General features: G+C 39.7%; 1 protein-coding gene across 2 annotated transcripts in view; it reads left to right on the forward strand.

The window, feature by feature from the left end:
- The window catches only part of NGEF (neuronal guanine nucleotide exchange factor), a 113,197-nt gene that overhangs the window by 61,364 nt on the left and 34,699 nt on the right, over positions 1-17,134 (forward strand). For both annotated transcript variants that reach the window (XM_060768110.2, XM_060768111.2), the window contains 2 exons: positions 747-889; positions 7,977-8,251. In XM_060768110.2, coding sequence (XP_060624093.2) covers positions 747-889; positions 7,977-8,251 — 418 coding nt within the window. The remainder of the gene's footprint in view (positions 1-746; positions 890-7,976; positions 8,252-17,134) is intronic.

The following is a 17,134-nucleotide window of genomic DNA, read 5'->3' on the forward strand; positions in this document are numbered from 1 at the left end:
GACTCTGGCACAAAGGTGGTCCCAGTGGTGATCGGCACACTAGGTGCAGTGCCTAAAGACCTTGGCCTGCACTTAAACACAATCGGAGCTGACAAGATTACCATCTGCTAGCTGCAAAAGGCTACCTTACTGGGATCTGCACGCATTATTCACCGATACATCACACAGTCCTAGGCACTTGGGAAGTGTCCGACGTGTGATCCAGTACAACAGCCAGCAGAGTGTCTGCTGTGGACTCATGTTGTTGTGTTTCAAATAATAATAATAATCATTATTTATAACCCGCCACCATCTCCCCAAAGGGCGGCTAACATGAGGCCAACCCCAAAAATAATACAGCATAATTAGACACAGAGCAACAGAGAAATACAACACAACAAAATATATGAAATAACACAACACAAAGGGCAGGCCAGATGCATGAGATAAAATGTTAGAACGTTAAAACCCTGGGTGAGATAGGAATGGAAAAATTGTATATGTGAGGGTTTTACTGTCCTGATTTTAGAGTCTTTTAATACTGGTAGCCAGATTTTGTTCACATACTCCACAACCTCTGAGGATGCCTGCCTAGATGCAGGCGAAATGTCAGGAAAGAATGCTTCTGGAACATAGGCATACAGCCCGGATAACTCACAGCAACTCAGTTTACGTTCTTCCAATAGCCCACATCTTTGCCCTTTGGGGTAGAAGGGGAATGAGGGCAGCTCGGTGTACTCATGCTCCTGTTTGTCTTCCTCTCCCAGCAACTCCCCTTCCATGGCTGGACCGATGCCTCTTCCGGAAGAGAGTCCTGGGCATCCTGATGGCCCACCTGTTTTCCCCGAGGCGCTACAAATGATTCACCCCATGACAGCTGACTCCTGGAAAAACTTCATTGAGCAAATAGGTAAGAGGAGCATTTGGGTGGCAGTCCAGCGAGGAACAAGTTCCACTGCAGTGTGCGCCTGAGATGTTTGCTGTCATGATTTGTTTTGAGAATAAAGATGCTGCAAGGGGAGTAAGGATGCGTAACATCTTCATAGAATCATAGAGTTGGAAGAGACCTCATGGGCCATCCAGTCCAATCCCCCGCCAAGAAGCAGGAAAATTGCATTCAAAGCACCCCTGAGCTTCACTTATAATAATTTGCCGTGTCTACAGAGAAGTGTGGTGGACTCTCTGTCTTCATAAGTCTTAAAATAGAGGCTGGACAGCCATCTTTCTGGAGTGATTTAACTTTCTATTTTTATGTCAGTGGGTTGGACTAAATGGTTCTTGCATTCCCCTCCAACTCTATTATTCTTCGATTCCCCTTCAGCAAACAAGGATTTAGCTGTTTGTTCTTGCTTGGAGCCACACATGTTTGAAGCACCAAGTTTTAGGATGCTGAGAATGAAGAGAAAATAAAGCAGAGAGGAATTATTTGAATGAGGAAAACAGGCACAAAAAGGTTTAAGGGTCAATGTGTTGTTGAAGGCTTTCATAGCCAGAATCACTGGGCTGTATAAACATGTTCCAGAAGCATTCTCTCCTGACATTTTGCCCATATTTATGGCAGGCATCTTCAAAGGTTGTGAGGTCTATTGGAAAATGGGGTTTATATATCTGTGGAATATCAGGTGCTCTGCTATGGCTGACTTCTCTGAAAGGCACTGCAGATTAATTCAACCAGGCTATTCAAGTCAGCCATAGCAGAGCACCTGATATTCCACAGATATATAAACCCCATTTGACTAGTTTCTGATGAACCAACCTGGACCCAGCATATTATTTGAGAACACAGAAATGCTAGACTACTCTAACAACCACCATGTCAGACTACTCAGAGAAATCATTGAAATCTACAAGCATGTGGACAATTTCAACAGAAAGGAGGAAACCATGAAAATGAACAAAATTTAGCTACTAGTATTAAAAAAACCTTCTAAAATCAGGACTATAAATGAAGAACATAACTCAAAGAGCAGGGGAATTCCAGACAAGAATCAATCAGGGCCAGCTAACACCTTCCAAGAAATGATCCCCCAGGCAGGAAGCAGCCAGACTTTGAAGCTGCAAGGCCATCAAGGTAGCCAGTTGCAACATTCACACTTTCTTCAAACAGACAAGAGTTCTTTCTCCCACCTTGGGTATTCCACTGATATATAAACCTCACTTGCCTAGTTTCCAACAGACCCCACAACCTCTGAGGGTGCCTGCCATAGATGTGGGTGAAACGTCAGGAGAGAATGCTTCTGGAACATGACCATACAGCCCAGTAAAATCACAGCAAACCAGATTTAAGAGTCTTCAGTCCTGCTGCCGCTTCTCAGAGTTTTTCCCCTGCTGATGCTGCTTTTCCGAAACAAGAACAGTATTGGAAGTTTAGGATGGATTTTGCCTTTAGCAATAAGTCAGTACTGAAATCCTATTTCACCCAGTGGGATTTCCATCTGCATAAACATGTGGAGGATTTAGTCTCTTCGTGTTTTGCAGCAAGTGTACAAGAAAAAGGAAACTGACTGATTTGTGTATCTACCACCTCTGTGTGTGAACTAATATGAACACCATTTTTGAATGACTGAGATAACAAGATTAATACGGGGAAAATTAATACAAACCAGAAAAAAATATGGAGCCTAATATGTGAGAAACCAAAAAGAACCTTAACTTTTATGACTACGTTCTTTTCCTGTGAACTGAATGTTTTAACAAATTCATTTATGATTCCAGAACATCGTTGTTTAACAACACAAAGCAGTAGCAGTAGGAGATACTGTCATTATTACGTCTATGTCATACCTCCAAATAAAATCATAGCCCTTTAAATATTCTTGTCCATTTCAAGAGTCATATGAGAAAGGAGCCATCCTCCTTTGCTGTCCTCTTATTTGTTTCTAGTCCAGATATTGGAACTCATCTTCTACCCTATTATTACCAATTGCACTGCAGTAGCATTCAAAGCACCTTGTTGTTCTGGTGATGTAAGTCAGGGAAACTCTTGATACCTGAGAAATATTTGTGTCCTTCCATGACAGTAGTGTAGAAAACCGTTCCATGTTACAACCAGTAATTGTAATATGGTGGAAGCTCCTTCTTTGGAGGCTTTTAAACAGAGGCTGGATGGCCATCTGTTGGGGGTGCTTTGAATGCGATTTCCCTGCTTCTTGGTAGGGGGTTGGACTGGATGGCCCACGAGGTCTCTTCCAACTCTGTGATTCTATGATTCCATTATTCTATATAGGTTATTTCAGTACATTGTTTTAATTGCTAGGTAAATGAGAGCTTGTGTTCAGATTATTTTAGGGTACTTCATTTCTTAATAGGTGCATGATGATGATGATGATGATGTTGATGATGATGATGATGTTGATGATGATGATTTTTGTTGTTGTTGTTACGCTTTTTGATTGAGTGACATTCTGGAACATTATGTGTGCATCAAGTGCAGCTTCGAGATATGCTTCTCTATCATGCAAAAAGCCTATACTAAGGTTTAGTATGCCTTTGTACCACATTAAGTTCCTTTTTAAATGTTAAGCAGATTATTAACAGACATCTCAACTGTTACTGGAAATATATTACGAAGTAGTTCAAGTGGAATTATGCAAGCATCTTTCCACTAGAAGAGCACAACGCGTTTAAGGGCAATCTCTCCTTTTCAGTGTAGTGTGGGAAGCTAAAAAGGAAAGTGCATGGTTTCCAAGGTACAGCTTCTCCTCTTGCTATTTTAATCCCATTCTGAACAGCGCTCCAGAAAGAAGCGATTGCTGAATATATTCACAGTAAGGCCAAATGGAAAAAGGATTCCATTTGGGCCACCCTCCCACTGTAAAATACATGCAGATCAGAGATGATGACTTCCGTATAATAGCAGTTGAGTGTATCATGTTAAACTGCTAGGCATAATGCCCTGTTTTGGGAAGGCGAATCCACTCTGGGTTCTAGTCTGAAATGTAAAGAAGCTATATCAGGTTTTAAAATGTAGTGAAGTAAAGGTTTGCCCTTAACATTAAAGTCTAGTTGTGTCTGACTTTGGGAGGTGGTGCTCATCTCCATTTCTAAGCTGAAGAGATGTGTCCAACTTTGGGAGGTGGTGCTCATCTCTTTCTAAGCTGAAGAGATGTGTCCGACTTTGGGAGGTGGTGCTCATCTCCATTTCTAAGCTGAAGAGATGTGTCCGACTTTGGGAGGTGGTGCTCATCTCCATTTCTAAGCTGAAGAGATGTGTCTGACTTTGGGAGGAGGTGCTCATCTCCATTTTTAATAGATGCCTCCTAGATTGTCCATAGACGCCTCCTAAGTTATGTGGCTGGCATGACTACATGGATTGCCATTACCTACCTGCCAAAGTGGCAACTGTTAATCTCACATTTGCATGTTTTCGAATTGCTCGGTTGGCAGAAGCTGGGCCTAACAATAGGAGCTCACCCCGCACCCCGGATTCGAACTACCGACCATTCGGTCAACAAGTTCAGCAACTCAGCGGTTGAACTCACTGCACCACTGAGGGCACTGTACCCCTTCCCAATAGGATCAGCACCTTGGATAGCTCATTTAAAGTACAGCATAAGTAGAATGGGCTCATTCGACTACAGACATAAAAATAACCAGCGGCCTCTACAGAAGTGTGTCTAAGTACTTAAGGAATTATAATTTAAATGTATTCCTAAAATAACATGTAAAATGTTTTTAAAGAAATGTATATCTGTTGTCCAATGCCAATACTTTCCATGCTTAGTCGGAAAGTTAATTGCATTTAACATTCAGATTGAGAGAATATTTCACAGCTGGTTTTTACAAGTCTCGTAACTGGTGTTTCAATGTGTGTGAAATAGGCTTTATGGTACATGCTCTGAAACAATCTGGCACAATTCTGTTGTTTGTCCTGACTAGAACAGACCCACTGAGTCAATGGATTTACTACTGTGTTGATTCACCATTCAACAATAAATTAAATGGGTCTTCTGTAGTTGGGACAAACAACATCTTAGCCAGTGAAAGACCTACAAAATTTCACTAATGTGTGATAGAAGTTTCCTTTCTCTTATTGCTGTGAAGATCTGTGAAATTTTGTGGTATTTCTGCAGCCCTAAAAGAAATACAATTTGAACATATAGTAGTTACTAGCCGTCCCCTGCCACGCCTTGCTGTGGCCCAGTCTGGTGATCTGGAAAATAAAGTAATTAGAAAGCATTGGCTTCTGATATATGTAATTTCTTTATGCTTGTGGGTAAACAGTATTTCTTGCTGTTTCTTTGTTAGTATTGATGTGGAGATTGTCTGGTTTGCCCACCCTGGAACATGCAACATGTAATTGTCCTTCTTTAGGGGTCCTTTTCAAATCTATGATACTATATCTCTCTCTGTGTGTGAATCATATATATCTATCTATATCTATGGCTTGATGGCTCTTTGTCAGGAGGGCTTTGATTACGTTTTCTTGTCCTGGTGAAGGGAGTTGGACTGGATGGCCTTAAGTATGGGAGTTCTGTGTGGGAAGTTTGCCCCAGTTATGTCGTCGGTGGGGTTCAGCATGCGCTTTGATTGTAGGTGAACTATAAATCCCAGTAAATACAACTCTCAAATGTCAAGGTCTATTTCCCCCAAACTCCACCTGTGTTTATATTTCGACATATTGAGTATCTGTGTCAAGTTTTGTCCAGATCCATCATTGTTTGAGTCCACAGTGCTCTCTGGATATAGGTGAACTACAACTCCCAAACTCAAGATCAATGCCCATCAAACCCTTCTAGTGTTGGTCATGGGAGTCCTGTGTGCCACGTTTGGTTCAATTCCATCATTGGTGGATTTCAGAATGCTCTTTGATTGTAAGTAAACTATAAATCTCAGCAACTACAACTCCCAAATGACAAAATCAATGTTTTAAGTGATGGTCACTCCTTGGGTTAGTAGGTGTCTTGTGTCCAAATGTGGTGTCAATTCATCCAGTGGTTTTTGAGTTATGTTAATCCCACAAGCGAGCATTACATTTTTATTTATATAGATTACTGTCCAAAGAATACTGTTCTCTACCCATTGTCCAAATATTTAATTGTAAAGAATTAAACAGGAGCGTGAGGTGCTCCTGTTCGTTCTGTGTAGTGTGATGAATATTCGAAAGATTGCTCTTGCATTGTTATAGTTTGCCTTTTGAAGGTAGCAGAATATTTTCGTGAGTGTCTCATGTATCAGGTGATGTATCAGCACAATGTTTCTCAGCCCTCAAGACTTCTGGGATACCCCCTAAAGCATGTAGATCAGGCATGGGCAAACTTCAGCCCTCCAGGTGTTTTGGACTTCAACTCACACAATTCCTAACAGCCTACTGGCTGAGGATGCCTGCCATAGATGCAGGCGAAACGTCAGGAGAAATGCCTCTAGAACATGGCCATATAGCCCGAAAAAACCCACAAGAACTGAGTGATTCCGGCCATGAAAGCCTTCGACAATACAGCCTACTGGCTGTTAGGAATTATAGGAGTTGAAGTCCAAAACAACTGGAGGGCTGAGGTTTGCCCATGCCTGTTTTAGACCCCTAAGACATGTTTGAAAAGATTTTCATGTGGGTTTTTAACATGAATATATTACCTCCAAAACTCCTTGACTTGTCAACATAGATCACCTCGCCCCATAAATAGCAAATAGCAAAAAAAATAAACATAAATAGCAAAATAAATAAATAAACAAAGCAGGAACCACAAGTGACCTGACATTGCTTCCAGAGCAGTGGTCGAACAACATGCCACTGAGGGTGTACGGTGGAAAGAATTAGCCTCTGGCTCAGTTGCATACTTCTATCATGTATTACTCTGTGGGGCTTCACAAGTTTTCAGTACTTTCCTTCCTAGTGGATTTGTTTCAGAAGTTTCTTGATCCAGGTAGATGACATGACTTTCTTAAGATCTGTAACTGACAAAAGAACATAGTTTAGTCTAAGATGGAATTGTCTCAAAAACGCACTTGGAACCCTCTTAAAACCAAAGCAATATTTGCAGGGGATTCCTGGTTTTGATGGAATTAGAGCTAATGCTAACCATATCTTTTCTAGTTCAGATATTACTGCAAGTCATAGAAGGAAGAGTTCTCAGATGAAAAGGAAAGAAAGAATGCTGGCGCATTTGGCATATTTCCAGCATTTTTATGAAGAATTGACTTATTGAAACTGTAATGTTTTGGAATATTGCCTGCGGATACAGGAGGAAAGGGGAGCATCCCTCAATTAAATTCCTGTAAATACATTTTTGGTGTGAGTTTCTGATCTTTATGGGTAGTACTTCAGTGGCATTTTGTTTAGACCAGAAAGAGCAGCACCATGTGATCTTCCTTTTTTTTAAAAAAAAAAAAACAAACTTCTTTTTGGGCCTCAAGGGCTAAAGAAGGGTATTGGATGATATAAAATTTGATTAAATACATTGTTGGAAAATCAAAGTTAATTCTATTTCCTCATGTGCAAAATCTGACTGATAATTATATTTTGCCCTGGGAGGCATTTCTCCTCCAAATCTAGTAGTTTTGGCTTTTTTTTTAAAAAAAAAGGTTAAGGTAATTTCCCCCCCTGACATTAAGTCCAATCGTGTCCGACTCTGGGGGTTGGTGCTCATCTCTATTTCTAAGCCGAAGAGCCGGCGTTGTCCATAGACACCTCCAAGGTCATGTGGCTAGCATGACTGCATGGAGCACCGTTACTTGCCTAATAATCACATACTTGAATCACTTGCTTCATCCAGCTAGACCAATGTGTTCTTTAGTTGTTTTTCTAAGGTCTGAGAAATCAAAAACACAATCCTGGAGATATTAACTGACTTGAGAGTTACTACTTTGAATATTGTCTTTGTCTCTGAATACAAGTTTAACTTTTCCATGTTCTTCTGGCAGTAGTAAGGAAAGAGAATAACTACAAATCTAGGCTTGTGGTCTGGCCTTGTTTTAACAGTAGATTCTGAAATGTTTGTTTTTCTCATGCAAACATAATACTTGTTCAGTAACATCTGGCATACTTTGGTACTTTCTAGGTCTCTTGTATCAAGAATATCGGGATAAATCTACTCGACAAGAGATTGAAACCAGGAGGCTGCAAGATTCTCAAACAGATACTGAAGAGGGCTCAGCTGGTGAAGAGGCGCCATCAGAAACTGAACCTACAGATGCCATTGAGAGCAAGGCAGTTCCCCAGATCAACTTGCTCAGGAATCCCAACTCAAGGTTTAACTTATGGCAGGATCTTCCTGAAGTCAGAAGCAGTGGCGTTTTGAATATCCTCCAGCCAGATGAGATCAGACTTCAAGAGGTAATTTACAGAATCATAGATTTGGAAGAAACCAAATGGGCCATCCAGTCCAACCCCTTGCCATGCAGGAAAAGCCACAATCAAAATACCCCCCAACAGATGGCCATCCAGCCTCTGTTTAAAGGCCTCCAAAGAAGGCACCTCCACACTCTGAGGCAGTGAGTTCCACTGTTGAACAGCTCTCACTGTCAGGAAGTGGTTCCTAATGTTTATGTGGAGTCTCCTTTCTTGTCATTTGAACCCATTGTTCCAACTCCTAGTCTCCAGAGCAGCAGAAAACAAGCCTGTTTCCTCTTCCTTATGTCATCTTTCCATATATTTCTATATGGCTATCACCAGGTGTGGCTTAACCCATTACGCAAAGTAAGCATTTGCAGTATAGTTGATTTTGCCCAGAGGCGCTCTTGAGGCGCTCTTCGGGGAAAATATACCTTGACATATGCGAGTTGTAGTTACTGGGATGTATAGTTCACCTACAATCAAAGAACATTCTGAACTCCACCAAAATACCAGGGGACCCACAGGTTGAGAACCACTGGTGTGGACGATATTGATGAAAAACTTGTTTTCAAGCAAAGCAGATGATGTTCCATAGCCAAACAGAAAGTCCTATAAATGCCACAATAATAAACCAAATAGAATTGGCTATTTTTTAACCCAACAGACTAAACAGTAACAGTCAGTGTGAATTGATGGCATTCACCCAAGAATCCTTCAGAACCTTAACTGGCTGATCTTTGAACTAAAATATATAACTTATCACTAAAACCCTGTTTTATTTCTTAATAATAGGATGGTAGAAAGTATCACACACCAATAATACATTGATCTTAGGATCTAGCAAAATTTTGTCAAGTTAGATATATTCCCAGACAGAAAGCATAATAATCATTATTTTATTTATTTATTTATTTATTTATTTATTTATTTATTTATATGCCCCGCTTTATCTCCCCTGAAAGGGATTTAACTTTCTTTACTTTGTAATCCAAGGTTTTCTACTTCCTGCAAGATTGTCTTACAGTGATATAATGAAGTCACGAATGATAATAAAATACAAAGCATACAGTGTCGAGAATACAACAAAAAAAATGAGATCCCAAAAACAGACCCATAAAAAAACCAGCCAGAGTAAGATAAATTATTAATTAATTAATTAATTAATTAACAGCATTTATATTCCACTCTTCTCACCCCTCAGAGGACTCAGAGCGGATTCAAATGCACATATACATGGCAAACATTCAATGCCATAGACAGACAACATATATAGACAAACCCAGAGGCAATTTTAACATTCCAGGTTCATGAGCTGTATGCTCGAGTTCCGGCCACCAGGGGAGCTGTTGCTTCATGGTCCACTTGTGACACTGAGTCCTTGATGGTGTACTTCCTCATTCTTTCACCTGCTGCTGGAGATTTTTATGGCGTCATAAATTTCATCTGCTGCTGGAGATTTTTATGGCGTCATAAATTTCACCCGCTGCTGGAGATTTTTATGGCGTCATAAATTAGTTATGGCATCATAAATTAGTTAAAGGTCAATGAACATTCTCTTTCTTCTCAAGCCATATCTCAAGCTATCAGAACAGAACTGTTCTTCCAAAGCAGTGGTTCTCAACCTGTTTTGGCCTTCAACTCCCAGAAATCCAAACACCTGGTAAACTGGCAGGATTTTCTTGGAGTTGTAGTATTTTCTTGGAGACTGTTTTATTGTTTTAGTGATTGTTTTATTGCTCATGGATGTATTTTTTAATTTAATTCATGTCTAATTGTAGTGTATAATTGTAATTGTTTGTACTGGCATTGAATTTTTGCCATTACTTATGTGTAAACCGCTTTGAGTCCCCCTCGGGATGAGAAAAGCAGTACACAAATACTGTAAATAAAATAAAATAGCCTTCCCGCTTAAGCAATACCTAAATTTCCTACTTGACAGATGCAACTGACTTTTGGGCTGCAAAGGTCGACAGCAAGCTAGACAAATGGTAGGGAGCTTACCCCAACCCAGGCTGGCTTTGAACTAATGACTTTTCGGTCAGTGGTGATTTAATGCAGCTGACAGCTGACTCCTAGCCAACTGTGCCACAGCCCGGTCCCTGAAATAAAAATATCCATAATATATAAAGGTATCCATAATATACAAAGACAAAAATCTGAGGAACAAAAATCAAGGGAAAAAGATCTTGCCTCATCAACTTCTTAGGATTTTTAAAGTGGTCCAAAACTCCATAAATCCAGTGAGTACCTTTGAAATGCTATGTGTTGTTTTGGCTGCCCATTACTATAAAGTAGACATTAGGGGCTGGAGAAGATAACATTCCAGAGGATTATACTGTTGTACAACGAACCCCAGATTAGACGGATTAATGTTTTCTTTTTGTCCTGTGTAGAATCAAACATAGCATATGTGAAGCAAAGTGGTGGAAATAGTTTTGGAGTTCAGGCAGCCATCAGATGAAGCACTATAGTTTAGCATTATATAAAAATAACTTAGGTTGTATCCACCCACAGTCAGTAAGCTCCTCCTCTAATCCAGCATGATTTTAAACAGGAAATAGGAAACATCTCATGATTAACCATAGTTAAGCATTTTGTCTGACATCTTGCCAGTAATTAGTGAAACTAATGAAGCTGACTGGGTCTCACTAAACACAGTTAAGATTAACATATTTTTCATGTTTAGAAAGTAACGAGCAGCTGTTTTTAAAATTGAAATGAACATTTCTGAACCCTTCCTCGTGGATATCCCAGAGGAGGTGAACCCAGTGGGAGATTACATACATTCTCATAATGCTAAACTGTGTTTAACATTGTATACAAACCAAAACATATGATTTTGAAAGGTCCAGTATTGTTAATAAGGCATTCTGTATGTGGGATGCATGTGGTGGAATTGGAGCAAATCCTTATAGGTTCCAAGTTTTCATAAATGGAAAACAGGAAATCTCAAACTGTTGTACAGCCTCTTCAGGTGTTGTTGTTGTGTGTCTTTGAGTCATCTTTAACTTATGGCAACCCTAAGGCAACCTATCACAGGATCTTCTCAGCAAGATTTGTTCAGAGAGGGGCTGCCTTTGCCTTTCTCTGAAGATGAAGAAATGTGACTTGCCCAATGTCATTTAGTGAGTTTCCATGGCCAAATGGGGATTTAAACCCTCATCTCCAGAGCCATAGCAGAGTGCCCCAATCACTTCACCATGCTGCCCCCTTATACCCTATTTCAAAAATCTAGATTTTAGTGTGGGCGTTGTTGCTGTTTATTCATTCATTCGCTTCCGACTCTTCATGACCTCATGGACCAGCCCACGCCAGAGCTCCCTGTCGGCCGTCACCACTCCCACCTCCTTCAGAATCAAGCAGTCATTTTAAGGATGCCATCCATCCATCTTGCCCTTGATCAGCCCCTCTTCCTTTTCCATTCCATTTTCCCCAGCATAATTGTCTTCTCTAAGCTTTTCTGTCTTCACATGATGTGGCCAAAGTACTTCATCTTTGCCGCTAATATCCTTCCCTCCAATGAGCAGTCGGACTTTATTTCCTGAAGTATGGACTGGTTGGATCGCAGTCCAAGGCACTCTCAGAATTTTCCTCCAACACCATAGTTCAAAAGCATCTATCTTCCTTCGCTCAGCCTTCCTTATGGTCCAGCTCTCACATCCATAGGTTTCTACAGGGAATTCCATTGCTTTAACTATGTGGATCTTTGTTGCCACTGTGATGTCTCTACTCTTCACTATTTTATCAAAATTGGTCATTGCTCTCCTCCCAAGTAGTAAACATCTTCTGATTTCCTGGCTGCAGTCTTCATCTGCACTAATCTTTGCACCTAGAAATATAAAGTCTGTCACGGCCTCCACGTTTTCTCCCTCTATTTGCCAGTTATCAATCAGTCTGGTTGCCAGAATCTTGGTTTTTTTATGTTTAACTGCAACCCAGCTTTTGCACTTTCTTCTTTCACCTTGATTAGAATGCTCCTCAGCTCCCTTCAGCTATCAAAGTGTTATCATCTGCATATCTACCAAAGTGGTATCATCTGCATATCTAAGGTTGTTAATGTTAATGTTTCTTCCAGCCATTTTAGTGTGGGTAGATTGGTCAAATTGGTCAGAAATGTATGTACCTAAAAGCAAAAGATAGCAGCAAAGACAGGAGTTACACACTCTTTCTAATTCACATGTCATTAAATGTACCCATGTCACTTTTCCACCTGAATTTACAAAAGTTAAAATGTTTATCCTGCCAATGTGAATTCTGATATGCTCCCAGATTACTAAATCTATCTTGCATGGGTGAGGTTGTGGTTGTAGTTGAGAGACTGTCACTTATACCAGCCCTGTTGTGTCAGCCATTACTGTTGCACTAATTTTGCTCAGGATGGTAGGGAGTAGTGTAAGTTAGCCTTGCGATGCAGACAAATGTCATTCGTCATTCTTCAAACATGTCTCTGTCTTTGCAGAGATCATAGGGGATCCCTTTTTCCCTTAAATGATCAGGACCTAAGATAATCATCATCCAAAAGGAGGTATCAAGTGAGTTGATTCCAAGATTGCCTCAAGAAACAGTGTTTTGAGTTTGCCAGTTAATTGTATGAGTCATGAGATGTACCTCAGGATATAAATTTACATCTTAAATCTACCTTTTGGAAATGCAGGCAATTACAAACATCTGACTTATAAACAACTCATAATCACAAATGAGGGTGAGACAGCAGAAAGTGATGGAAATCTACCTCTCAAAAGGGAAATTCGCTTAGGAAAAAGTTCTCATGGGGAAAAGGTGTCTCCACTGTAGCTTTACTGCCAATTTGTGTTTCCACAACAAGCCAAATTTTTCACAATTCAATTCTCACAGGGACAGAAATGAGGTGAAATCTTTTGAACAGGGGCACAGACTACATAACAAACACCACAGGGATGTTAACCCTTCCCTGTGCTATCCAAAGCTGATAGACAGATAGATGATAGAGAGAGAGAGAGAGAGAGAGAGAGAGAGAGAGACTGGGGTTACACTTAAAAATGTATGTGTCCCAACTTACATACAGATTCAACTTAAGAATAAAACCTACATAACCTATCTTGGTTCCTGTGATTTTTCTGGGCTGTATGGCCATGTTCCAGAAGTATTCTCTCCTGATGTTTCACCCACATCTATGGCAGGCATCCTCAGAGGTTGTGAGACCTCACAGCATCTGAAGATGCCTGCCATAGATGTGGGTGAAACATCAGGAGAGAATGCTTCTACAAATGGCCAAACAGCCCAGAAAAATCACAGCAAGCCAGTGATTACGACTATGAAAGCCTTCGACAACACATAACCTATCTTGTTTGTAACTTGAGAACTGCCCGTAGTTACATCCTTTGGAGTAAAAAATGCAGTAAGTGAACATCTCCATCTAAATTCATTAAGAACAGTACTGATTTTCTGAAAGTAAACCTAAGAAATATATGAGATGTGTTAAAGAACATGCAATGTCCATCGTTAAATGCTCATCTTAACTATATTTACCTAACCCCAAATATTTAATCTAATTATGTCTGCCTCACAGACATAATTCAGCAAGCAATGTAGACAAATTCATTTTAATCTTTAGAGCAATATCCTAAGACACCAATATGCCCAAATGCCTAATAGGTTCTGGATATCAAGGGAAGTGCCGACTGGCAAACAATCAAGATGAAGTATTATCCCCAACAGGCTTTTTAGACCAATACACAGAATAGTCCAGAAGAGCCCCAAAGCTCTTAAGTAATTTTATCAACTCTGGTAAAGAAGATTCAGGCCTAGAAATAAACAACATAAGATAATCATTATACATTGTATTTTGTCAGGTATAACTGCATAAATTGTGAGATTTTTCCTAACTGTATATATTATCCAAAAAAGTAAAATATTAGGGGAAAGAGATGATATCCCTTTGCATACCCATGATTCTGTAAGGTATAGAATTAATATAGTTAATTAATGTGATCCAGGTGTCTCTGTGGTTGGTAGTATAAAATGGAAGAATAGAGAGGGAGAGAAAAAAGGAACTTTAAGACTAACTGATTTTGTGTGTGTGTGGGTTGTTGAAGGCTTTCATGGCTGGAATTACTGGTTTGCTGTGAGTTTTCTGGGCTGTATGGCCATGCTCCAGAAGCATTCTGTCTTGACGTTTTGCCCACATCTATATCAGGCATCCTCAGAGGTTGTGAGGTCTGTAGGAAACTAGACAAGTGGGGTTTATATATCTGTGGAATGCTGTCCAGGGTGGGAGAAAGAATTCTTGTCTATTTAAGTCAAGTGTGAATGTTTCAATTGGCCACCTTGATTAGCACTGAATAGCCTTGCAGCTTCAAAACTTGTTTGCTTGAGTCAAGTGTGAATGTTGCAATTGGCCAACTTGATCAGCACTGAATAGCCTTGCAGCTTCAAAGTTTGTCTGCTTCCACAGATATATAAGACCCCCTTGCCTAGTTTCCAGCAGACCTCACAACCTCTGAGGATGACTGCCATAGATGTGGGTGAAACATCAGGAGAGAATGCTTCTGGAAAATGGCCAGATAGCCTGGAAAACTCACAATAACCCACTAACTGTGATGTTAAAACTCTTTTAACATGAGTTTTCATGAATGTCAACTCACTTCTTCAGTACAGGGTGATATTAAGGCAACATGTTAGAAAGCATATTTGTTCAGTTGTGGAAGTGGGATAGTTTCAGAGGATCCAGAAAGATGCAAATTGTGTATCTTGATCTAAATTTTCAAAGGGCTGGGCAAGGTAATATTATCAATGTAATCTTATCAATTTCTAATCAGAAAGAATTTATATAATGTGTATAGAGACTTACTTCCAGGTAGGTCTGCATAAGACTGCATCCTTAATGTGCACATCAACTCCATGTTTCTCTCAAGGACCAAATAATTATAAAAAGTAAAAATACCTAATGAGTTGTAGGGGTAACATAATGCCTCTAGATCTAGTACTGATGCTCAGAAAAGATGAGATGTTTCTCATATACACTTTGTACTGTCATTTTGTGAATAATTTTCTGTCTGGCATTGCTCAGTCTACAGATGTTTGAAGTTCTAAAACTGGAAGCTTTGAAAAGCAGCTATTAAGGAATTAAGCATAGTGGATGTTTTTCGCTCTGACTGAAGATTCTAACTAGAGCAGATTGATCTGAATTATGCCCTAATTTAAATTATATTGTGCCTTATGCTTGTTTATGGTTTGAGCTACTGTTTAAATCTTTTTTTTTACAATTTAGTGTATAGCCATTCAGAATGAAGAAATTATAACCATTCATTGTCTATTTTAACTATGTTTGATATTTTAACTATGTTGATGAGGCTTGCCCTGATGTAAGCCTCCCCGAGAGCCTTCAGGGAGATGGAGGCGGGGTACAAAAATGTTGTTGTTGTTGTTGGTGGTGATGGTGGTTATTCAGAATTAAACAGCAGTGAACAGATAAATTCTGAACCCACTTAGACGTAACAGATTATTATTTCAAAAAAATATGCTTGTTCATTTGTTCATTCATTTTCAACTCTTCGTGACCTCATGGACGAGCCCACGCCAGAGCTCCCTGTCGGCCGTCACCACCCCCAGCTCCTTCAAGGTCAATCCAGTCATTTCAAGGATGCCATCCATACATTGTGCCCTTGGTCACCCCTCTTCCTTTTTCCTTCCATTTTCCCCAGCATAATTGTCTTCTCTAAGCTTTCCTGCCTTCTCATGATGTGGCCAAAGTGTTTCATCTTTGCCTCTAATATCCTTCCCTCCAATGAGCAGTCAGACTTTATTTCCTGAAGTATGGACTGGTTGGATCTTCTGGTGGTCCAAGGCACTCTCAGAATTTTCCTCCAACACCACAGTTCAAAAGCATCAGAAGTAACAGATTATTGTTTCAAAAGAAATATGTGTGAATATTCAAAACTAAGTCTTGAATATTTATAAAATAATTAATAATAATAATAATTATTATTATTATTATTATTATTGCATCACATAGTCCTAGATGCTTGGGAATTGTTCGACTTGTGATTTTGTGATACGAAATCCAGCATATATATCTCATTTGCTGTGACATACTGTGTTTTTGTGTCTGTAAAATAAATATTATTAATATTATTAAAAATACAAAATGTTCCATGATAATTTTAAAAGGGAGATGACACAGGAATCACATTTCAGGTGATATTGTCATGTTGTGTATGATATTTTTCCATTTACAGGCATTATTAAGAAATTAAACATAAGATATTTTATTATCCTTGTGGGAGTCCTGGGGGCACAAAATGTATTCCTCCTTCTCTAGCATTATTATTCAGAAGTGTACTAGAACCATTGAACCATAGAGTTGGAAATGACCTCATGGCCCTTCCAATCCAACCCCATGCCAAGAAGCAGGAAAATTGCATTCAAAGCAGCCCTGACAGATGGCCATCCAGTCTCTGTTTAAAAGCCTCCAAAGAAGGAACCTCCACCACACTCTGGGGCAGAGAGTTCCAATGCTGAACAGCTCTCATCATTAGGAAGTTCTTTCTCATGTTCATGTGGAATCTCCTTTCCTCTAGTTTGAAGCCATTTTTCCGTGGCCTAGTCTCCAGGGCAGCGGAAAACAAGCCTGCTCCCTCCTCCCTATGACTTCCCCTCACATATTTATACATTTATACTAAGTTATCAAACTCTAAGAAATGTTAAAACAGTGGCTGACACTGAGCCCTTCCAGGAATAATAAACATTGCCTGCAAAATATCCAAACCATACTTGGGAATAAGCTGCACTGTTCATATAAAAGGCACTTCTTAGTGTACATTCTGCTTTTAAGAGTCTTCATACTAAAGGATATTGAAATGATAATGGAAGGAAAGAGATTATGCCAAATATCTGCATAAATAA

Source organism: Anolis sagrei, chromosome 3 (genome assembly GCF_037176765.1).
Source record: "Anolis sagrei isolate rAnoSag1 chromosome 3, rAnoSag1.mat, whole genome shotgun sequence".
Taxonomy (NCBI): Eukaryota; Metazoa; Chordata; class Lepidosauria; order Squamata; family Dactyloidae; genus Anolis; species Anolis sagrei.